This window comes from Elephas maximus, chromosome 16 (assembly GCF_024166365.1).
Source record: "Elephas maximus indicus isolate mEleMax1 chromosome 16, mEleMax1 primary haplotype, whole genome shotgun sequence".
In the NCBI taxonomy this organism is placed as follows: Eukaryota; Metazoa; Chordata; class Mammalia; order Proboscidea; family Elephantidae; genus Elephas; species Elephas maximus.
In genome coordinates, this window is record NC_064834.1 from 51517065 (window position 1) to 51541486 (window position 24422).

The following is a 24422-nucleotide window of genomic DNA, read 5'->3' on the forward strand; positions in this document are numbered from 1 at the left end:
TGATTTTAAACCATGCAGTATCCCCTTGTTCTGTTCTAACAACTGCCTCTTGGTCTATATACAGGTTCCGTATGAGCACAATTAAGTGTTCTGGAATTCCCATTCTTCTCAATGTTATCCATGATTTGTTATGGTCCACACAGCGGAATGCCTTTGCATAGTCAGTAAAACACAGGTAAACATCTTTCTGGTGTTCTCTGCTTTCAGATCCATCAGACATCTGCAGCAATATTTCTCGTTTCATGACCTCTTCTGAATCCAGCTTGAATTTCTGGCAGTTCCCTGTCAGTGCACTGCTGCAACTGCTTCTGAATTATTTTCAGCAAAAGTTTACTTGTGTGTGATATTAATAATATTCTTCAATAATTTCCACATTCTGTTGGGTCACTTTTCTTTGGAATGGGCACAGATATGAGTCTCCTCCAATCATTTGGCTGGGTGCTGTCTTCCAAAATTCTTGGCATAGATGAGCGAGCACTTCCAGCACTGCATCCATTTGTTGAAACATCTCAATTGGTATTCCGTCAATTCCTGGTGCCTTGTTTTTTGCCAATGCCTTCAGTGCAGCTTGGACTTGTTCTTTCAGTGTCATTGATTCTTGATCATATGCTACCTCCTGAAATGGTTGAACATCAACCTGTCCTTTTTTTACAGTGACTGTATTCCTTCCATCTTCTCTTGATGCTTCCAGCATAGTTCAATTTTTTGCCATAGAATCCTTCAATATTGCAACTCAAGGCTTGAATTTTTTCTTCAGTTCTTTCAGCTTGAGAAATGCTGAATGTGTTCTTCCCTTTTGGTTTTCTAACTCCAGGTCTTTGCACATTTCATTGTACACTTTGTCTTCTCAAGCTGCCCTTTGAAATCTTCTGTTCAGCTCTTTTACTTCATCATTTCTTCCATTCTCTTTAGCTACTCTACTTTCAAGAGCAAGTTTCAGAGTCTCTTCTGACATCCATTTTGGTCTTTTTTTTTTTTTTCTTTCTTTCCTGTCTTTTTAATAACCTTTTGCTTTCTTCATGTATGAAGTCCTTGATGTCATCTCACAACTTATCTGGTCTTCGCTCATTAGTGTTCACTGCCTCATATCTATTCTTGAGATGGACTCTAAATTCAGAAGGGATATACTTGAAGTCATACTTTGACTCATCTGTCAGTTTGCCAAACTGTGGTGGCTTGAGTGTTGTTGTGATGCAGGACGTTATGCCACCAGTATTTCAAATACCAGCAAGGCCACCTATGGTGGACAGGTTTTAACTGAGCTTCTAGACAAAGACAGACTGGGAAGAAGGACCTGGCAGTTTACTGCTGGAAAAACTGGCCAGCAAAAACCTTATGGATAGCAGTAAAACGTTGTCTGGTAAGTGCTAGAAGATGAAGCCCCTCAGGTTGGAAATATGACTAGGGGATAGCTGCCTCCTCAAAGTAGAGTTAACCTTAATGATGTGGATGGAGTAAAGCTTTCAGGACCTTCATTTGCTGATGTGGCTTGACTCAAAATGAGAAGAAACAGCTGCAAACCTCCATTAATAACTGAAAAATGGAATGTAAGAAGTATGAATCAAGAAAAATTGGAAGTTGTTAAAAATGAAATGGAACAATTGAAGATCAATATCCTTGGCATTAGTGAGCTGAAACGGACTGGTATTGGCCATTTTGAATTGGATAATCATATGGTCTACTGTGCCAGAAATGACAAATTGATGAGGAATGGTGTCACATTTATCATCAAAAAGAATATTTCAAGATCTATCCTGAAATACAACAATGTCAATGATAGGATAATATCCATATGCCTACAAGGAAGACCAGTTAACATGACTATTATTCAAATTTACACACCAGCCACTAATGCCAAAGATGAAGAAATTGAAGATTTTCACCAACATCTACAGTCTGAAACTGATCAAACATGCTATCAAGATGCATTGATAGTTACTGGTTTTTTGAAATGTGAAAGTTGGAAACAAAGAAGGATCAGTAGCTGGAAAATAAGGCCTTAGTGATAGAACAACACGGGAAATTGTATGATAGAATTTTGCAAGCCCAGCGATTTATTCATTGGAAATACCTTTTTTTCAACAACATAAACAGCAACTATAATTGTGGACTAGCTGGATAGAATATTCAGGAATCAGATCGACTACATCTGTAGAAAGAGATGATGGAGAAGCTCAATATCATTACTCAGAACATGGCCAGGGGAAAAAACCGTTGCTGTTGAGTTGATTGTGACTCATGGCAACAACCCTATAGGACAGAGTAGAACTGCCCCATGGGGTTTCCAAGGAGCAGCTGATGGATTTGAACTGCTAACCTTTTGGTTAGCAGCCAAGCTCTTAACCGCTGTGCTACCAGGGCTTCTGTTTTCACATAGTACCAAAAAACCAAAACCAAACCCGGGGCCGTTGAGTCGATTCCAACTCATAGCAACCCTATAGGACAGAGTAGAACTGCCCCATGGGGTTTCCAAGGAGCAGCTGATGGATTTGAACTGCCGACCCTTTGGTTAGCAGCCTTAGCACTTAACCACTACGCCACGAGGGTTTCCGTATACACAGGTAATGTACACATAGATAATGCCAATTTAAAACTTTTTTTTTTTGCCAATTTGATGAGTATGAATTGACATTTCATTGAGGTTTTAATTTGCATTTCCCTGATTACTAGTGAGATGGAATATCTTTACATATGTTTCTGGGCCATTTGAATTTTCCATAATGTAGCTTTTAAATATCTGTGTCTGATGATTTCAATGTTTGGATTCTTTGTCCTATGTTGTTTCTGCTGGTTCTAATTCATGGTAATTTATTTGCTTGTATGACTTGTGAATTTTTACTATTAGCTGCCCGCTCTCCTTAGAACTATTTGTGGACATTCTTTGAGGGCTGAATTCAACCTGAGCTCTTCCTAAGACAAATTGTGAAAGCTTCTGCCTGTCACTTACAGGCATTACCTAGAACCTCTTTAAATTAAACTCTCCATTAAGGAACTTCAAACCACACGGTCATTCAACTTCAGGCTACAAATTCTTGAGACTCCTCCCCTTGACCCAGCATCAGATTGGAGATGGGCATGTTTTCTTTTTGGCTTATATTGCATTTTAAGTTTATTCCTCATTAATCTTTACGCTGTAGGTGTGACCCTTTTGGGCCCTGGATTTATCAGAGGGTCTCTTGTTATAGTCTCTATCTTGGAAGACCTTGGCTTTATCTCTTGCCCCGGCAGCCTATAGGGTCAACAAAATGGAAGTTCAAGATCTCCAGGTTTCAGGTGCCTAAGCTTTGGCCCTTTCTTACCTCTCAGGACTTTTCGTGTCATTTTTGAGTCAGCATATTCACTACTTCCATTCAAGTGATGCAATTATAGAAGATTTGGATTTATCCAGCATTTTAGCTGTTTGCTGAGCAAGATGGCCAGAGCCCTTACATCGCCTAAGAGACGGGTATACAGATAGAATGACCATACATATGGTTTGCCCTGGACAGTTCCAGGTTATGTCTGTTGTCCCAGAATAATTAGTAGCTCTCTTCTACTCTAAAAAATGTCTAGTTTAGATGTTAAAATTGGGTGGTCCTCCTCTTATCTAACCTGTTGCCATCAAGTCAATTCCAACTCATAGTGAACCTCCACCGGGACTCCAATAGCTACTCAGAAACCAAACCCATTGCCATTGAGTCAATTCCGACTCATAGTGACCCTGTGGGACAGAGTAGAACTGCCCCATAGGGTTTCCAAGAAGCGCCTGGTGAATTCAAACTGTGGACCTTTGGGTTAGCAGCCGTAGTTCTTAACCACTATGCCACCACCGTTTCCACCCTCTGTATCTAAGCCTTGTGAATTAGATTTCAGTTCACGACTTTGTCTAATTTTGTTAGGTTCTGCCAGTAGGTGGTGCTAGAGAGAGATGGCAAGGCTAGCTGAGGAAGGGACGAAACAAAAACCAAAACCAAACCGAGTGCGGTCAAGTCGATTCAGACTCATAGTGACTCTATAGGACAGAGTAGAGCTGCCCTCTAGAGTTTCCAAGGAGCGCCTGGCAGATTCGAAGTGCCAACCCTTTGGTTAGCAGTCATAGCACTTAACCACTAGCCACCAGTGTTTCCAAGTTCTTTGTTCTTTGCTTCCATTCCCATCAGGATCACTCTAACGTTTCTCACCCCTACAATGGCAGTTCATACACATAGCAGCACTGATTTTAGTTAGCAGTTTTTCTAACACTCACAGAACCAGTCTCATTTGCCCCCTCAGAGACACGAGCAGCAGCCAGCTGGCACCCTCTCCTCAGAGCTCTGCGACCCAGTCTTCTGGGAGCCTCTCCCTCTGAGCTCAGAGACAACCAGCACCAGATGAGTAGTGCCCCCTTTTCCGAAATCCAGATTTCAGCTCTGCCGGACTACTCCTAAATTTTAGTAATTTCACCTTCTTCCCTTTGTTCCCCCAGTCCTAATGGTGATAGTTGCTTCTTACAGCTGCTACCTGGGTGATAATTTTCCTTTTGGCTTTTTAGTTCTTCAATGCCTAGTTAACAATTCTTTACATTGTTCTCTGTTAAAATAGCCTCTGGTTTCTATCTCCTGACTGGCCCTACTAATAGAGCCCCTGGAGATAATTCAAGTCTTTCTTTTTACGGGTAGGCACCAGCCCAAGAAAGGTCCAAACGTGTGCTTCCAGCAAAGCCAGGACCAGAAACCAGTTCCCTGATTTCCAATTCAATGATTTTTTATTTTTCCTATAACAAGAAGGTTTTTTTTTTTTTTATCTACTTGGCCCATTAATACAGATGAAGAGTCATCCTTTCCTCAACAGTGATAGCTGAGACATCCAGTTAAGGTGGCCCTGGGTAACCCAAACCCCACTATTAACCACTGATAACATGATCACTTTTCCCACTTTACTTCCTGGGGTTCCTTCCTTTGCCTGTCCCTAAAACATTAAGATGTTTCAAATGTCTTTGTCCTTGACATCTCCCCCAGGTTCCACTCCATACTTTATTGATTTCATGCATTCTTGCAATTTCAACTTCCACTCATATGATTCTTATTTCTAGCTCATTCTCCAATTTCCAAATTCATATCTCCAATAGCCTGCTGATATATCACATGGATATCCCATAGGCATCTGAAACTCAGCCCCCCCACCCACCCACTTTGACAGACCTTCTAGTCTTTCCTGTACTTTCCATCTCAGGCATCCACTCAGTCCTGCAAAATGAAAACCTGGGCATCACTCTTAACTTCTCCTTTTCTTTCCAGATCAAAACAGCCACCAAGCTCTCCCAGTTTCATTTCTTCATCCCTGTCATTTTTGCCATAGTTCAGATCCTCGTCACATCTAACTTAGGCTAATGGCATAGGAATCCTGCTTCCTGTATTGTTTTTTTATCAAATATATCCACCCCATAGCTACCAGAGTGATCTAATATGAAAAATTGACCAGGTAACTCTTCTGCTTAAATCTTTCCTTCATTCAATAGCAACTCAGAATACAGTTAAAATTCCTTAGTATAGTATAATAAAGCTCCCAAACATCTGATCCAATCTCATTTCTTCCAACTACTATATCTCACTTTAAGCTCCAACAACATTAAAATGCACACATCACCTTTTGATCCTAGCCTTTTCCTTATCTAGTCCCTCTGCTGTAATACCTTGGCTAGCTCTAACCCATTGTTTTAACACTCAGGTAACAGGTCATCAAGGTCCCTGGGTGCTGCAAAAGTGTTGCTGGACTACTTAACTGAAAGGATGGTGATTCCAACCCACCCAGCAGCACCGTGGAAGAAAAGGTCTGACAATCTACTTCTGTAAAGGTTACAGCAAAGAAAACCTTATGGAGCAGTTCAACTCTGTAACACATGCGTTGCCATGTGTCAGGGTCAACTTGATGGCAATGTTTTTTTGTTGTTGTTGTTGTCATTGAAGAGGTAATCTACTCCTGAAAGCCTTTCCTGGCTTCTCCTCCTCCCAAGCCCCCAAGCTAGCTTCAGTGGTGCAGTGGATTTCCAATCTTTTGGCCAGCTCAGCATCTGAACCCCAATTCCATGTCTGGGGTGTTCCCCAATTTAAGATTCTTATTGGGAGGCCAGAATGCAGCTATGTGATTAGGTTCCATGAATCAGACACACCAGTGCGTGATTTTGATTCAGATGCTGGTGACACAAACAGGTGGGAAAGTTGTGCAGGCAAGGGTGGCGACAGTCACAGCCATTGTCCAGAGTTAGCACGGGCCATGGTTCCAGCAGCAGGTTCCAGCGATACTGTAGTGTGATACTAAGCATTGTTCTTGGCTTCAAAGACTCGAGCCTAGTTTTTTGGTTGTCATGGATTGAATTGTGTCCCCCCAAAATATCTGTCAACTTGGCTAGGCCATGATTCCCAGTATTGTGTGATTGTCCACCATTTTGTCATCTGATGTGATTTTCCTATGTGTTGTAAATGCTATCCCTGTGATGTTAATAAAATGGGATTAGCAGCAGTTATGTTAATGAGGCAGGATTCAATCTACAAGATTAGGTTGTGTTTTAAGCCAACCTTTTTTTTGTGTGTGCTTTGAAGTAAATAAATCAGTCTCTCATGCAGACTTATACACACCTTGTTATGTACTCCTAGCTGCGTTCCCCCTAATGAGACAGCACACTCCTCCTCTCCACCCTATATTCCCCGTGTCCGTTTAACTAGCTGCTGTCCCCCTCCGTCTTCTCATCTTGCCTCCAGAAAGGAGCTGCCCTTGGCTCATGTGTCTACTTGAGCCAAGAAGCTTAAGCCAATTTTTGAGATATAAAAGAGAGAAGTGAGCAGAGAGACACGGAGACCTCATACCACCAAAATACAAGAGCCAGGAGAATAGTGCGTCCTTTGGACCCGAGGTCCTTGTGCTGAGAAGCTCCTCGACAAAGGAAGTTTGATGAGAAGGACCTTCCTCCAGAGCTGACAGAGAAAGCCTTTCCCTGGAGCTGGCACCCTGAATTCAGACTTCTAGCCTACTGGACTGTGAGGGAATAAACTTCTGTTTGTTAAAGTCATCTACTTGTGGTATTTCTGTTACAGCAGCACTAGATAGCTAAGACACTGGCCCTCTCACAGAGTCAGTGAGCTACCTGCTTTCTTGGAAAACTTTCTTTCTGCTTAAGTTAATCAGAGTTGGGGATTGTTGCTTACAACTAAACAACCTCCCCAGCACACACAAACTTGCTATTACTGTACTTATCGCCTCATTGAGTACTTTTCTGTTTGAGTCTCCCTCACTAAGCTGTGAGTCTCTTGAAAGCAGGAACAATTTCTTATATTTTGTATCTCCAGTGGCTAGAATATAGCAGGCACTGAAATATATTTTTTGAATGTTCAAAAAATTTTTAATAAAAAAACAAGAACCAAACATAGTTTAGCTTAACTAGGAAAGGATGTCTGCCTTGAGCATTGTACTCTTTTAAGATCTAGCTCTACGGAATCAGATTAGCAATAGCAACTCAAAAGGTTAGATAGGAAACTCAGGGGGCAGTGAGTTTATGCTAATAAGGGAGGAACAACTCAGGAAAAGAGGGTGAGAATGGCTGCACAGCTTGAAGAGTGTAATCAATGTCACTGAATTGTACATGCAGAAATTGCTGAATTGGTCTATGTTTTGCTGTGTATATTCTCAACAACAACATCAAAAATAAATTATAAGAAAATACAATAGGATATATTTATACCAAGAATGAAGCAATTTCTTTCTGTTGAAGAAAAGAAAGTAACTCTCCATTGATACACTGGCACAAACATGAAGAATAAATGTACCATTCAGAAGGAAATGTTTTGCAGGCTGATTTTGTGTCAGGGCCTTTGGAAACTTTGGTCCATTTGGGTAACAGAATGAGAATACATGAACCACAAATGCACACTGATTATGATCTTATTTAAAAGTTAACAATTGTATAAACATTGATATTTAAATCTCTAAACTGCTGTGACTTAGATGTAGTTAGACCATATTCAATTATGAGTTTACTTTTCCACAGACTCGACACTGAACTGGTTTTAAAGAGGCTTCATGCTATCTGAAAATATCATAAGTAGAAGATTGTAAAAATGCATAAAAGAATTGGTCATAAAAGGCACTCCATTTTCATAGAATTCCTTTTTACTTGATATGCAAGTAACTGGTTATGTGGTAGAATTTAACTACTACGGTATAAAAAAGCAACTATTTAGGGAAGACAGAAAAAAGAAAGGAATGTATGTAATGCAGTATTTCTTTTAGGTAAAGTGTGCATTAAAAATAGAATTTTAAGAAGAATAATTAAAATAACCTGAAGTTAGTTCGTTCTCGTTAAATTAAAAAAAAAAAATTTTTTTTTAATTGAAAAGAATTAACATTGAGCCCCTTTCTTCAAATCTAACAATCAAGACCTTGGTCACCATATTGCCCTGTTCTTGCCTTCCACTGCGAAGTGCGTTCTGCTGGAGCAGCAGTCTTTGGGACGTTTACTTGCTGCTCTAGACTTGTGCATCTAGAGCGAATGACATGGTTTGACTGAGGCGGCCGGACTTCCAGGTCTGCTGCGGTCATTTACCTGCCTGCAGGCAACAGATGTTTCTTGAGTGAACACACTGCAGCGACACTATTCAGAGCACTCTCCCTCCTGTCACATCATCAAAACCTACCCCTGGGAAATCATTAAGTCTGCTTCTTTCTCCTTGAGTGTCCTCTCTTGAGAGGAGTTAAGGCATGTTCTTGTTGTTGTGTGCCATCAAGTTGATTCTGACTCATAGCGATCCTGTAGGACAGAGCAGACCCGCCCCACAAGGTTTCCTAGACTGTAATCTTTACCGGAGCAGATTGCCAGGTCTTTTCTCTCAAACAGCGACTTGTTGGGTTAGAACTGCTGACCCTTCAGTTAGCAGCCAGTACTTAATTATCACGCCACCAGTAGTTAAGGCATAGATACCCCTATTTAGCTTACAAAATCTGCAATTTGTTAAGATCCCTGGGTGGCACAAATGGTTTGGTGGTTCGAACACATGCACACCAGCACCATGGAAGAAACAAGCCTGGCCATCTGCTTCCGCAAAGATCACAGACAAGAAAACCCTGTGGAACAGTTCTACTCTGTAACGGACGGGGTCTCTCCAAAGTCACAAACCAACAACGAAATCTGCAATTTGTTGTGGGAAATTCCCTTCTTGATACATGCAAAATACTAATACTGAGCTTCAATAACACTGACCTTCTAGTAGGCTGGGTGAAATGAACCAGAGGCACAGATTAGATATTACCTACCGTCCCCACTCTGCAGCACTTGGCACTTCTGTTCTGCCATATTTAGCACAAGCAAAACAGTAAGAACTTCATCGATACATTGTGTAATAAATAGTGAGTGTATAACGCTGTAGGTGGGCTGTGTGGTGGCCTGAGAGAGGACATGGGATGAAGCATATAAATTTCGAGGTTTCTTGGTCCTCAAGCCTAAGGTTCTGCAAGTGAAACACAATTCAGAGCACAGCTGTGTTCTTCTAGGGCTCTTCTGTGTTCTTCACCCTGAAATAAAACTCCTAAACAGAGGGTTCCAGCTTCACAATTAAAATGGTGCAACACAAAATTCAGTTCTTATTAAAACTACGTGATTCTAGTTCACAGGAGTTTGTAGATATCATCTTCTTTGATTCTCACAATACTCGTGAGTAAAACAGAGACCAGAATCTACATTTCACAGATGAGGATACAGGTTCCTACCATCTCCCTGTTCTCCTAGGACTCCTGGATGAAAGCACAATCTGTTGGGGGGGGGGTGGTGGAGGCGGTAAGGGGGTAGAATTCTGAAAGGAAGTGAGTAGGCAACTGGATTTGGAAATTTCCCTCAATAACATTTCCTGTCATGTCGGAAACATCTGACATCCTCTCCTTCCTTGGTTTTTTAACCCCTACTTTTCTGACAATAGAAAGTCTCATTTTAAATACTGCCTGGACAGGTACTTCTCAAACTTTAATGTGCACAAAATTTGCCTTGGGATCTTGTTAAACTACAGACTTTGACTCAGTAAATCTGGGGTAGGGCCCAGGATTCACTATTTCCAGCAAGATCCCAGGTGATGGTGATGACGTTGAAGCACATTTTACGGAGCATGAGCCTAAAAGATATCTTGTGTTCAAAACTGGCTCCCAGTCCCAACTCACTCACTTTTGCTGGTGACTCCTCATTTAATTTCAGTCTCTTTTTTTCCCCATTCTCAAGCAACCTTATGCCCCAAATTAGAAAGTCTACCCCTCTCCACCTCCTCCCAATAATTACTTTTCCTATCTTTGCTCTGTTTTCCCTCCAAATCATCTTGCTGCCGGATTACCAAGCCAAACCCACTGCCTCAAGTTGATTCCGATTCACAGCGACCCTATAGGACAGAGAACTGCCCCATAGCATTTCTAAGACTGTAATCTTTAGGGAAGCAGACAGCCACATCTCTCCCACGTAGCATCTGGTGGGTTTGAATCACTGACCTTTCAGTTAGCAGCCGAGCACTTTAACCACTGAGCCACCCAGCAATCCCTTTAAGAACCCATGGCTTTTTATTACTTATTAAATCTAAATTCCTTGATTTGGGCTTCAAGGCTCTCCAATTTACTGTTTACCATGTGTCAGGCAACGTTCTAGAGCTCTCCACGTATGAACTCACTCAATTTTTAAAACTCTGAGATGGAGACTGGTGGTGTAGTGGTTAAGTGCTATGGCTGCTAACCCAAAAGGTCAGCAGTTTGAATCCACCAGGTGTTCCTTGAAAACTCTATGGGGCAGTTCAACTCTGTCCTATAGGGTCGCTGAGTTGGAAATCGACTTGACGGCAACAGGTTTGGTTTTTTGGTATGAGGTGGAGAGTACTATTATCCCTACTTTAGATGAGGAAAGTGAAGCACAGGCTAGGTAAGTTGCCAAGGTCACAGAGCTGTTAAGTGAAGCCAGACAATCAGGCCCCAGATCACGGTGAGAGACTATTAGCCCGAGAGCCCTCAGGCCTAGGGTTAAATGCAAGATTTGTCAAAAACTTGATGTCTAACTTGGTTGGACAAATCCCAATCTCTCTGGACTCCATTTTTCTAGTCCATATAAAGTTAAAGAGCTGGATTAGATGACCTACACTTTTATTCCTGAGTCCACCTACTCTGCTGCATGTTGTCTATTCCTTAACAATGTCGGGCCGATTGTTGCCACTTTTCCCTCTCCCACCCACAGCTTGTCCACATTGCTACCTGTGTAACCTTGGGCAAGTTATTACTTCCTAGTGCATTAGTTTCTACATCTGTAAAGTCAGGAAAATACCTCCCTCTTGGGGGTTCTTAGATTCCAGCTCTTCTGTTGTGCTAGGATTTTATAGCACAATATGGCTTGAAATAAAGAGGCTGCAGCATGGGCATCTTTGAGTGTACAGTAATTCTGTTGAAATTATATTTGACAAAACAAATTTTGATCTGTATTTCTTCAATCGGCCCGGCCCACGCCCCTGAAACATGGGCACCACTGAATCGTCAAGGTGCCCTCAGGAACCCAAGAAAAACTTTCAGGCTAAACATGGAGGTAAATGAAGAAAACATATGGCCATTAGAAATGCTTTTATTTACAAAATAACTACTTAAATATAAACATCTCTAAATATAAACACTATTCACAAGAGACTCTGGAGTTCCTGCCTTCTACCCATGACCAGCAAAGACACTAGGGATGAGGAGCCCGTAGGTATCTTCCCGGTTCATCAGGATTTTAAGGCTGAATGTGCACCTGGAAGGGCAGAGGCTGTAAGGCTGCTCTGAATTTCCTTTCTTAAAAGACAAAATTTATAGTCTCCTGTCCGAAGGCAAGCTTCATGTCTGGGGAAGGCCTTAAGAATAAGAATCTTGCCAAAACAGGGCTTTTAGGAGCAGATTCTCATGTGAGAGTAAGCAGACATCTTCCTGAGACCGATGGGAGGTACTATCAGGCACTTTAGACCATTTGGTTTAGACTGTCGTCTCTAAAACAGGGAGCAAAATGGTGAAACATAAAATGTTTATTTCCAAGTCTAAGATAAGCTACTTCTGGGACCACTTATCCCAATTCAAATAACACACACATGTGCTATTTCTGCATCTGTGGATATAACCAAATGGTAGCGGTGTGCTTGGATAAAGAGAAAGGCATCCAATAGTCCACCATGGTGGACTGCTTTCAGCTCACTGCAGAACTAATACTTTTAATGGAATGGCTGGAACTCTGATCCTGCTTTTCCAGGAAAATATATCAGTTATTGAGTCAGAGGGACACAGAAGGTCGTATTATACACAAACCGTATAATGTAGAAACTACTATCAGAAAGATAATCCTGCACACAGTAAGGGAAGGGAAACTTTCAGATGGAGAGTCAAAGGAAAATAAAGACCCTAAACACTTAAAAGGAGAAAGAATGCTGCTGAGTTTTGCATAACCAATCTGGGAATGCAGTGAAATAAATAAGAAAAAGCTTATAGATGTTAGTATTTTAGGCACTTTTAGAAATTAGGGGTAGGTATGAGTGTGCATGAATGCGCGCTGGGCACCAGAGGTGTCCTGGAAACTTGGAAACACTAGGTTTGGTACAATCCCGACAAACTCCTTGCCATATTGCGGAGGCACACCCTACAAGGGCTCACAGGCTACCACAAAGCCCCTAGAGCCATAAATCTTTTCATCTAAGTCGGCTTCTGGTCAGTTGACTGTGGAGCACGGGGCCACCCCAAACTCAGTATGGCGCCCCAACCAATGCCAACATCACCTAATGCAATAGCATAGCTTCCAGCATACATAGGATACTGGTCTTCTGACTGGAAATTTCTGGTTTCCATAGGCTGACCCCAGGACTTGCCTCTCTTCTCATGGTCACTGAATCACTCGCAAGCCCAAGGGTCCATTTCAAATTCTAGAAATTCTAGTGGACATCAAGGTTTACAACCCAGTTGAGAGGAACAAGACTTATCTGGTGCTCCACCATGCCATGGTTAAGCAACGCAAACAGGACCTATGTCCCACAGCACGTGGGAACCCTCTCCTCAGCGGACAACAGAGCCCTTCAACAGACTGCAAGTGAAGGCGGCGAGGTTGGGTGGGAGGCAGAGCAGGTTCAGGTGTATTCAGTTTTGCGGATATAATTGGAGGGAACATAGCCCTTCTTCCCATTGACTTCAGCTAACCACCACTCTGTATTTCCTGTAACATCTTTAAAGTCGAGGATCTTGAGTCTCTGATTGGCTGACACACTCAGCTCATTTGGGTTTCGTGCCTTGAAGGTATAAACGGCAAAATAGACCTGTGTGAGGAACAGAAAGCTAGTAAGTTAGAAAATGGGAACATCTTTGGAGCAAAGCTGTCCAAAAGAACGTTCTGAGGTGATGAAGATGTTCTATATCTACACTGTCCAACATGGCAGCTCCTCACCATATGCGGCTATAGCACTTGAAATGTGGCTTAGTGAGGCTGAATTTTTAATTTAATTTAATTTTAATTAGCTTAAATGTAAAGAGCCACATGACTAGTGGCTGCCATTACTGGACAGGGTAGATTTGGAGAATTGAAAATTCACACCTTTTCACTCTTTCAGACATGCCTTAAAGAAGGAACCTCCAGTCACTATAGCTGGTGGGTGAGATATGAGGATATCCTTTTATACCCCAAACACAAAGAAACTCTGGGTAGGGGGGACCAAACCCATTGCCACAAGTCAATTCTGACTCATAGTGACCCTACAGGACAGAGCAGAACTGCCCCATAGGGTTTCCAAGGCTGTAAATCTTCACGGAAGCAGACTGCCACATCTTTCTCCCACGGAGCAGCTGGTGGTTCAAATTGCCGACCTTTAGGTTAGCGGCTGAGCACTTGAACCACTGCACTACCAGGGCAAGGAAGAAAGAAAGATCTCCAGGTGTCAAGAACAAAAGATACAATGCAAAGCAAGGCTGGTGATCGATGATCAAGAGAAGTGTTGAGACCCATGGGAGTACAAGGATGGATACACGTTGAGGGCTGGGGTTTTAGGGCCTGGTCATGGATTGAATTGTGTCCCCCAAAAATGTGTATCAATTTGGCTATGCCATGATTCCCAGTACTGTGTGACTGTCCACCATTCTGTCATCTGATGATGTGTTGTAAATCCTATCACTATGACGTTAACGAGATGAATTAGCTGCAGTTAAACTGATGAGATCTACAAGATTAGATTTTATCTTAACTCAATCCCTTTTGAGATATAGAAGAGAAGCAATGAGAGAGAAAGGGGGACCTCATACCACCAAGGAAGCAGTGCTGGGAGCAGAGCATGTCCTTTGGACCTGGGGTTCCTGTGTGGAGAAGCTCCTAGACCAAGGGAAGATTGATGACAAGGGCCTTCCTTCATAACAGATAGAGAGAGGACTCCTTCTCTTAGAGCTGGCACTCCGAATTTGGACTTCTAGCCTCTCAGACTGTGAGAGAATAAATTTCTCTTTGTTAAAAACATCCACTTGTTTAGATGACTAAAGCAGAATTTGGTACTTGGAGTAGGGTGCTGCTCTAACAGATGCTTAAAATGCAGAAGCAGTTTTGAAACTGAATGGACAGAGGACTCGGAAGGAAGTGAGGAGAGCTGTTAAGAACGAGCTGCAGAACCAGGAGACCAGCTTGAGGTGGCCCTGGAGCTGACTCATGAGGCTTCCTGTCAGGGTGAGGTACCTCCAGGCACTTATCAGTGGAGCTAGGCTTGCCAACCCACAGAGCAAGAGAGCTGAATGCCTTCAAGCTGAAGTTTACTGGCAGAGTGGGGTGCCTCCAGGCACTTATGGGAGCTACAGAGCTTTGGAACACTTGCCCCAGCAGGGCAGACAAGGGTGGCAAGGCCCTAGGGACTGAGAGAACAAGAAACCAGGAAGCAGAAACTGAAGAGACAAGGAACACAGGAAGCAGAACCGCCTCAGTCTCAAAGGGTATGGCCACGACCTCTGGGGTTTCAAAGGGTGGAGCCATGACTTCTGGTGTTTCTAAGGGTAGGGCTGTCACTCAGATGGACTAGGAGAATGATGCACCTAAAGCCAAGGGAGCAGAATTGCTGTCCCAGTGGGCCTGGAAGGCAGAGCTGAAGTCTAGGCCCAAGGGGCCTCCACTCAGAATCCAGACAGTGTGGCCAAAACCTAGTCTAGAGGGTAGGGCCATTGTGTACACAGTCTCAGAGAACTGAAGATTACTTTCAAAGCCTTGAGGGCTAATATAATGTGTTCTGCTTACTTGTTCGGTGCCTGTATGCTTTCTTTCCCTCCAATTTCTCCCATTTGTAATGGAAATGTCTAGCTTGGGCCTGCCTGTTGCATCACTGTACCTTCTGAAGCAGATAACTTGCATTCTAAATTTCACAAAGGAAGAGGAATTTTTGGATTCTGGACTTGGAGTTGATTTAAGACTTTTGCTATGATATGATGGGGTGAATATGTTTTACATGTGGCAAGGACATGAATTTTTAGGGGCCAAAGGGTGGAATGTCATGCATTGACTTGTGTCCCCCAAAAATATGTGTATCAATTTGGCTGTACCATGATTCCCAGTATTGTGACTGTCCACCATTCTGTCATCTGATGATGTGTTGTAAATCCTATCATTATGATGTTAATGAGATGGACTAGCTGCAGTTATGCTGATGAGATCTACAAGATTAGGTTTTGTCTTAAGTCAGTCTCTTTTGGAATATAAAAGAGAGAAGTAAGCAGAGACAGGGCGACGTCATACCACCAAGAAAGCAGGGCTGGGATCAGAGTGTGTCCCTTGGCCCCAGGGTTACTACGCGGAGAAGCTCCTGGACCAAGGGAAGATTGATGACAAGGACCTTCCTCCAGAGCCAATGGAGAGAGAAAGCCTTCCCTTCGAGCTGGCACTCTGAATTTGGACTTAACTGTCAGAGAATAAATTTCTCTTTGTTAAAGCCATCCACTTGTGGTACTTCTGTTATAGCAGCATTAGATGACTAAGACAGAATAGTAAGAAAGGGCTGTTTTTTCCCTTGCTACATCTAGAAAAACTGTCCATTTGGTAGGTCTAGAAGTGGGAAGTCTGATCTGGGCCACAGGAACAGAATCACTAGAGAAACCGGCATGTACGATGCTCATCTGCAGTACTGAGGAACGTGGCGTGGAAAAGTATGAGCTGAGAAACTACTATAAAAACTGGTCTTACAAACTCAGACCTTGGCAGAGGCAAACACCTCCACAAACTGGGACATGGCATGATCCAGGGTCTCCCAACAAAGGTAACACCTGCGGAAGATGAGCTCACAGACACCTCTTATAAAGCGTACAATGAAACTCACGGCTGTAGAGTAGGCAAATTCAACACATGGGTGAATTCACAGCTGAGGAACTCCATACAATAGAGCAATCTCGAGTGGCTTGAAAATACATAAATTTAAAATGTTCACAATATAAAGGCTATATTTAAATCCAAAAGATAAAAATAGGCCATTACAAAAAGAATAGGAAAAATTGAAAGAGAAACAAATGTAAATTCTAGAAACAAAATCATAGTCGTTTGAGTAAAAAACTAAATATATGGGTTAAACAGCAGACTTTATACAAATAAAGAACTAGTGAAATGGTAAAGCAGAAAACATGTCCACGATAAGACCTTTTGACACCCCATGATAAGAAGGGGTGTAGGAATAGCCAGTCAAGTGGCAGCCACAGAAGTGTTCAGAAGGGTACATTTGCTACCTCTTACAGTAGTGAGTTTCCTTATGTGCTTTATATGATTTGCCTGTGAGCTCATCTCCAGATCACCTCCCAGGCCCTCAGACAGCCTGACACACCCACTCCTGGAAGGACATCGTGGCCACAACATGCTCCCTGCCACCTGTTCCACCATGACAAACCAGGGGAGCACTTACCTGGTTGCCTTCCATCTCACTGTTTTCTGGCTCTTTTTTGTCTTCCATGGGCTGGGCTGTCCTTGCACATTCTTTTACAAGGTCTTTACTTTGCCCATTTCGCCGTGGCGTAGAGCAACCAACCGTTTCTGGATGCCTAGAGCGTTGGTAGCTCCTCGGGGTGGTAGTGGGTTGGGTAGTGTCCCTGGCTGCATCTACGGAGTCCCATGGCCTAGGCTGGGAGGTGGAGTCTGTGTCTGCAAGGCATCTGGAAGGGTTACTCTTTACATCACCCAAGTTTAAAGATGCATTGAGATTTCCGTGGTCAGTTTCCTTCAGTGGAGATGCATCTTGTGGCTGTTTGTGGCAAGACCCTGAGGTAAAGGACACAGCCATGCTGCTGGGGTTGAAGGTCAAGGTGCTGCTGCTATTCTGCCGCTGGAATCTGGGAGAGGAGCTGCTGTGCTCTGACTCGGTGGAGGAGTAGCTGCCAACAGACATGTCTGAGTGGCTTCGACGAGGATTGTAGGGTTTCAGGAAGGAGCTATACACAAAGCCTTTGGTGACTATGGGAAGGAAACACAGCATTAAGAGCTTTTAGTAGAAGCGGGGAGAGAGGAAAGAAGGATCAATAATTAGACCCAAAATAAAATGCCTAGTGACAAAACATGTAAACACTCAATCCCAGGATACAATGTGGGTGGGCAGAGACTAAAAGCTGTGGCTACCTGCCAGCTCATTCTTTGTCATGGCCTCCTAACAGATGATGAGGACGGCGGTAATAAAAACCACATGTTGGAGAATGGGTACGTGAAGAGCATTCAGAAGGATATCTAGATGACTGAAACAAAAGCTAAGGGGAAGACTAACCAAGGGTGTGTTCGGTATACCAAGCGTGGTAAAGGACTCGGTGTCTGGAGAGAGCCCCTCGCACATCTCCCCCCGCCCTCTTTCCCATTCTTTACACATGAATCTCCACTTCTGGCTTAGGAATGCTGAGGAAATACTGTGAGAATATTCTAAGGTAGGAAATGTTTGTATTAGTCAGAATATGTGCACAACACACATACAGCATACATTTATTTTAATAACTGTCCTAAGATGATGAAAGAGGGGGCCAAAAGTGTTTTGAAATTCAGGTTTTTGGAAAGGTAATCAAGTTTGTATATATTTTATAAAAGCTCTAGCAGGGTCAAACCCATTACTGTTTCTGTAGCAAAATATATGACTATTTACACCAAAAGGGATAATAAGACTATAAATAGCCTCACATCACTTTGTTCAGGTTTAACCACCAACTGAGTTCAGATCAGGCTGGGTTTTGTCAAATGAATTCTTAAAAACACACATACACATACACACTTTGTTTTTCAGAGCTTTAGGGATTTGGGATTTGTGGGCAAAGAATTATGGATCAGTCTTATTCTTTGTACTAGTCTTTAAAATCTGTACACTCCTCCCCCGCCCTGCAAAAAAACCTGTGAAAGCTGTGAGCTGTTTTTAAGGCAAATCCCTAAATAACCACAGGGAAAAGCTCAGGAAACAAACAAACTGCACTTTAAAAACCTGCTTTTACAGGTTTCAAATTCACACACAAAACAAGGGATATTATATAAATTGGAAGAGGGCAGCTTATTTTGAAGTTTATTCAGAACACGCTGAGTGGGAATAGGATTACATCAAGCAGTCTATTGTTTGTGAGTTGTCATACATGGTAAGATCTCGCGAGACAAGTAACAGAATTTCCACTAGAATGTGCAAAACTGAAACCAAAACCAGGTTTTGTTTCAGTAATGATTTGGGTATATAACACTCCCTGGAGATGGCCATAACTTTTAAAATTATTTTTCCCTTTCATCAAAGAAGGCTCTCATGTTCTCTTCTGGACCACAGGATTCAGGTACAGCTCGAAGCACTTTTTCCTCATGTAGAGTTACATTAATCAGAGGGCTAAAATTCTTACCTCCATTGTCAATCAGCCAGCGGTTCTGACTGCCCATGGGGTCTTTTTTTTTAATCACACCTACAAGGTCACCTTCCAAAAGTGAGACATCTAGGTCTTGAGCACCATTGAAGTTTCGCTCTGCTTGGAAGAGTTTTTCAGGGGGATACCTCGCCAGAAGGGAAGCCCGGAGTTCTTCTGACTGCAACATGTAACTTGGCTGAAAGGCAACACAAGAGATATCAACAGAACACTCGACTTGGTCAATTTCCCAGCAGCCATGTTTAGTCCCAAAACACAGTGAGGGCCTCAGAAATGAGGACAATGACAACCACCCACTCGCTACTACCATTAGGTATTTCTAAGGTGACGAGGTAAAAAATCATGATCTGTTAGGTAAGTTTTGGTGCCTTCATAGCTATTAAGAACATTTAGCATACATTTAGTTTGACATCTGTTATGTTGTGACAAAAAAAAAAGTAACTTAAATGCCACCTAGAGAATCAAAATACCTAAGTAGTATTACTAGGTCTTCTTATATTTTGCTCTAAACCCTAAACAATTGAGACTTTCTCTATCTCTAACTTCCCCATCTATAAAAACAAATATTCATAAAAATAATAAAGTTGATTCTCCCTTTTAAGGTAATATAAATCAACATCTACGGGATAATACGGGGCAAAAAAATTGAACCGAAAGGCAAATTAGCATAGTCTTTTAGATTATGGCCCCACGTAATCTGTATATTTTATCCCACTTTTTAAAATATGGAGGAATTCAACAAGAATGTAACTCTAGGTTAAAAAGCAGTGAGCCGTTAACTGTTTGCTGGTATAATGACCAAAACTAAGTAGGCTTGGCAGAATTAATATACCATCAATAGTTCATTAAGTCTTTCACTGTAACAGAGTAAGATCTAAGAATGCTTTTCAGATGGCAACTTGAAGTACATATCAAGTGTGAGAAAACTACAGGCAGAGCCACACCAAGTACAAGCAGGCACATTGGTGACGCTCAGTAACATGAACGAATGAGCCCACCAACGATGGTTGAGAACTCAGTAACCTTTGTTCTCCATTTATTACAAAATATTTAACTCCTCCTAAAGTGTTAATCTGTACAAGCAGAGCTGGGTCCATCAATAATAACAGTAAGGATGATTATGATAACAGCTTACTTTATATGCCACTTACTATGTGCCAGGCAATTTCTAAGTGCTTTACATGTATTGGAAACCCTAGTGGTGGTGTGGTTAAGAGCTACGGCTGCTTACCAAAAGGTCAACAGTTCAAATCCACCAGGCGCTCCTTGGAAACCATATGGGGCAGTTCTACTCTGTCCCATTGGGCTACTATGAGTTGCAATCGACTTGAGGCCAACAGGTTTGGTTTCAGTTTTTTTAACATGTATTAACTCATTCAATCCTAATAATAATCCTATGATACAGATACAATTATTACCCTCATTTTACAGATGAGAAAACCAAGGCATAGGAAAGTTAAGTGACTTGCTCAAGGACACATTGCGGATAAGCTTCAGTCTGGAATCTGAACCCAGGCAGTCTAGCTCCAGAGTTAGCCACTAGGCCGTGCTACCCTTCTCTAGGAGTTCCATGCTCACCAGGCCCACGAGTGGCTTTCGAACAGGCTGGCGGTCCATGGTTTTCCTCTCGAATGGCTTCTTGGTAGCTGGGAGAGACTCTGGGAAGAAGGTGAACACCTGGAGCTGCTGCAGAACTCTGCTGTGCTCTTCATGGAAGATGGCAATAAGGTTTCCCTCTCTGTCAGCAACTTTAAGTAACTAGAGTCCATGGGAAAAAGAGACAGAAGAAAGAAGAGAATGTGAGTGAAAGATCCTGGGACTGACAAAGTCTCATCACAACCAGCTGGAAGCTAAAGTTCGGCAGCAGTTTGCTCTGCATAAGCTACCAACACTAAGGCTTGAGTCGCAGCCTGATCGAGAGACAAAGCTCTCTGACAGACATTAAAAAGCCACAGGTTTCATGGTGCCATCAAGGGATCAAGAAATCCAATTTTTGCAGGACTTCGCCTATGCCAAATTTAATCTACCTGGTTTGTATACGTCCTTGGGTGGCAAAAAGGTTAAGCGCTCAGCTGTTAACTGAAAGGTTGGCAGTTTGAGTCTCCCCAGAGGTGCCTCGAAAGGAAGGTCTGGAGATCCACTTCTGAAAATCACCCACTGAAAGCCCCATGGAATGCAGTTTTACTCTGTCACACATAGGGTCGCCATGAGTTGGAATCAACTCAGTGGTAACTGGGTAGCTTGAATAATTCCTCAAACTACTACTGTGAATTCCCATAAAAACACCAGCACAGCTTCCGAGACTACTCTCCCTCAGAGGAGTAAGGAACTCACTGAAAGCAGAGGCCGTAACTGCTCCAGTGCCTGGTGCACGAAGTCTCCGTGGGCTTCAGCGTAGCCGTGGACACAGTTGGTGAAGAGGCCCTGGGCGTACTGGTGGAACTTTGGCAGCTCGTCCAGCAGCTGGGCGTTCAGGGCCTCGTAGTTGTTCCGGGCAGACTGCAGCTCCTCCAGAGTCTTCTTGTCCTTCAGCTTCTCTGCTCGTTCTGTGCAGTTATAGAAGTCCAGGAGCTTGTCAAAGCGTTTCTGCACCAGCTTGTGGGGCCCTGTAAACATGCTCAGTAGCTGATTTAAGGGAGAGATAACCAGCCGCTCTGTCCTCTCTTTCTGTAGGGAAAAGAAACACATTAGCCCAGCTGGACTCTACCAGTATCCTGTATTTGTTACTTCCCAAAATACTCCTAAGGCTGACTCGGTCATGTACCATCTCCATTGGTCCCAGTGCACAAGCTGTATTCACGTAGATTCACAGCAAGGTTTTATATCCAACATTGAAGACTATACTCACATAATCCACAAAAGGTTTGCAAGATATGCTAATCCCACTGTAGCTGACAACAAATGCTAAATGACAAACATTATTAATTGATGTTTGCATTCCAGGCTAGATGTGACAAATAGCCTCATGCCATTTATCCTGTGCATGTGTCTATATGGCTTGAATTTAACTTACCATTTAGTTGTTACATAAATCTGATGCAGGGTAACTTTCAGACACCCATAATACCTTTTCTAATTAGAGCTACTTGGTAATACCAGTTTTCACCTTTAAAAGAAGTTTTCTCTTTAATTCTTTCTAAAGGGACAGAAACTGTAAGCAGGGTGTTGAACACTTAAAAAGCATTAATGGATACTTTGTAATTTCCTTTTAATAAGATGCTACTGTTGGTACACCTGTAGGTTCCCCAAGCATGCCTATCTTCTTCAGGCTCAGGCCATCCCGAAGTCTTGAAGAAACTATCTTTCTACTTGGGATTAAACAATGTTATCATCCCAAGTAAGGAGCCCTGGTGGCACAATGGTTAAATGCTTGGCTGTTAAGCAAATGGTTGGCGGTCCCAACTTACCCAGTGGCCCCACGGGAGAAAGCCCTGATGATCTGCTCCTGTAAAGATTAGTCTAGAAACTCCTATGGGGCAGGTCTGCTCCATCACATGGGGTCGCTATGAGTTAAGTTATTACACCTACAGATCTTTTCTTTTGATCAGTTATCAACAGTGATGCCAGATTAAATTTTCTAGTTTTCATTTGATCTCTGAAACTGTTATCACCAGCTACAAAAATTCCTTCTGAATACACACAAAAGTCTTTCCGGTCCCTTCAACTAATTGAAAGTCATATGCTTAATCAGGGCTTTCAACCAGTTCTGCCTGGTTCAGTCACGGTAGACAAACTGAAACCTGAACGGACCCGAATTTTTAAAATTAGGGTGAAGTGGACTGATAACCACAATAGGAAAAATTATGGGTCGAAGCCCTGATAGAAACTTAATCTCCCTATTAGAAAACAAGGGCAACCAGCACGCTGCATAGCAACCAAATCTCTTGACCAGCAGAGTCAGAAACTGCAATGCTCTGCTCAGAGATGGCTGCCGACTGTGCCACTTTGAATGTAGGTTGCTCTCCACAGTCCTGTCAATAATCCAATCTCCTGCATCAGGCTCCTGAAAGGGCTAACTAAGCCTCTTCTGAGTCTCCCATTCCAGGGATTCAACCCGTGATTTTTCCCGTTCTGGTTATCAGTTGGTCTGTGTTGCGCACATTTTAAAAATCTGGGTCTGTTCCAGCTTCACCTTGTCAGCTGTGACTCGATCAGTTCAAACTGGTTCGAAGCCCCGTTAAAACCCTGACAGGAATATAGCTAAAGGACAGCTAGTACTCCTGAGGCATGGTACATGTCTGTGTGGAATTAACTTTTTCGTGATCCCTGGTGGTGAAGTGGTTAAGGGCTCCATGGTTTGAACCCACCAGCCCCTCCGGTGGGAGAAAGGTGTGCAGCTTGGAAACTCTATGGGGCAGTTCTACTCTGTACTACAGGGCCATTATGAGTCAGAATTGATATGATGGCAATGGGTTTTGGGTTTGGATATTAAAGAGAACCCTGGAAGGAAGCCTAAACCACGGAGAATGGGTTAAAGAAAGTGTCCCTTACAAAACTCATGAAGAGCTGATCACTGATGTGGCGATGCACCTTCTCGAACTGCTCCAGCTCTCTGTTTCCCTTCTCCATGCACACATCCCACATGCTCATGGCGGCCACCACTTTCACACATGCCGATTCCTGGAGCCAGGTGGAAACAAACTCAAGTAAGATCATAGAGAACTTTCTAGCTTTCATCATTCATTCTACAGCAGTCTGGGACAAAAGGTTTCATAATTAAAATTTTTCACTTATATTTTAGCTTTGAAAGGAACATGTCTTATAAGCTAGTGCTTAAGAGATAACCAAAACATTGGCAGTTTGAATCTACCAGCTGCTCCTTTGAAATCCTAAGGGGCCATTCGACTCTGTCCTATGGGGTTGCTATGAGTCAGAATCGAATTGAAGGCAACGGGTTTGGTTTTCTTGGTTATGGGGAAGAGAGAAAAGTCTTCCTCAGAAAAACCGCTGAAGACTTTTATCATCTCTTTAGCATTTCCTTATGCCCCTAATTGGGGGGTTTCTTTTTTTGTTTTTTTAAATAATTTTGTTGTTGTTGTTGCTGAATCTATAGAGAACATACATCAAGAATTTCTACATGTACAATCCAGTGACACTGACTACATTCTTTAAGTTGTGCAACCATTCTCACCCTCCTTTTCCATATTGTTACTCCCCGTTTACATAAATGCACTGCCCCCTAAGCTTCCTATCTAACCTTTCAAGTTGCTGATGTCAATTTCATCTCATACAGATCTTCAGAAGAGCACAATGCTCAAGACAGACGTTCTTTGCTAATTAAGTTAAACTACAGGTAGTTTCCAACTTTTGACAGGGTTCTGCTCCAACGACTCCATCATAAGTCAGTTCTGATGTAAGCTGAATACCTCTTTTTTTTTTTAGTTTTCATTATTATTGCCTTCATTACCAGTATCTTCATAAATTATAACACTGAATATCTGAGAAAAACACCAGCAAATTACACACTGCAACACTGTATGTAGCACATATTATTAACAGTAAGATGTACAAAAAAAAAAGATGGTTGTAAGTGTGGACTGTTGTAACTTGCATACACCGTAAGTCAGGGACTACCTACACTG

General features: G+C 42.5%; 1 protein-coding gene across 4 annotated transcripts in view; it reads right to left on the reverse strand.

The window, feature by feature from the left end:
- Window positions 1-8308: 8308 nt before the first annotated feature.
- DNMBP (dynamin binding protein) overlaps window positions 8309-24422 on the reverse strand; it is a 131098-nt gene continuing 114984 nt past the window's right edge. For 2 of the 4 annotated variants that reach the window (XM_049854893.1, XM_049854894.1), the window contains exons 9-14: window positions 23332-23460; window positions 21175-21507; window positions 20419-20598; window positions 18820-19018; window positions 16878-17422; window positions 8309-13286 (exon numbers count right to left, since the gene is read on the reverse strand). In XM_049854893.1, the coding sequence (XP_049710850.1) occupies window positions 13101-13286; window positions 16878-17422; window positions 18820-19018; window positions 20419-20598; window positions 21175-21507; window positions 23332-23460 (1572 nt within the window). In that variant the 3' untranslated portion in view covers window positions 8309-13100. The remainder of the gene's footprint in view (window positions 13287-16877; window positions 17423-18819; window positions 19019-20418; window positions 20599-21174; window positions 21508-23331; window positions 23461-24422) is intronic. The other 2 variants (XM_049854891.1, XM_049854892.1) reach the window with 2 other exon arrangements.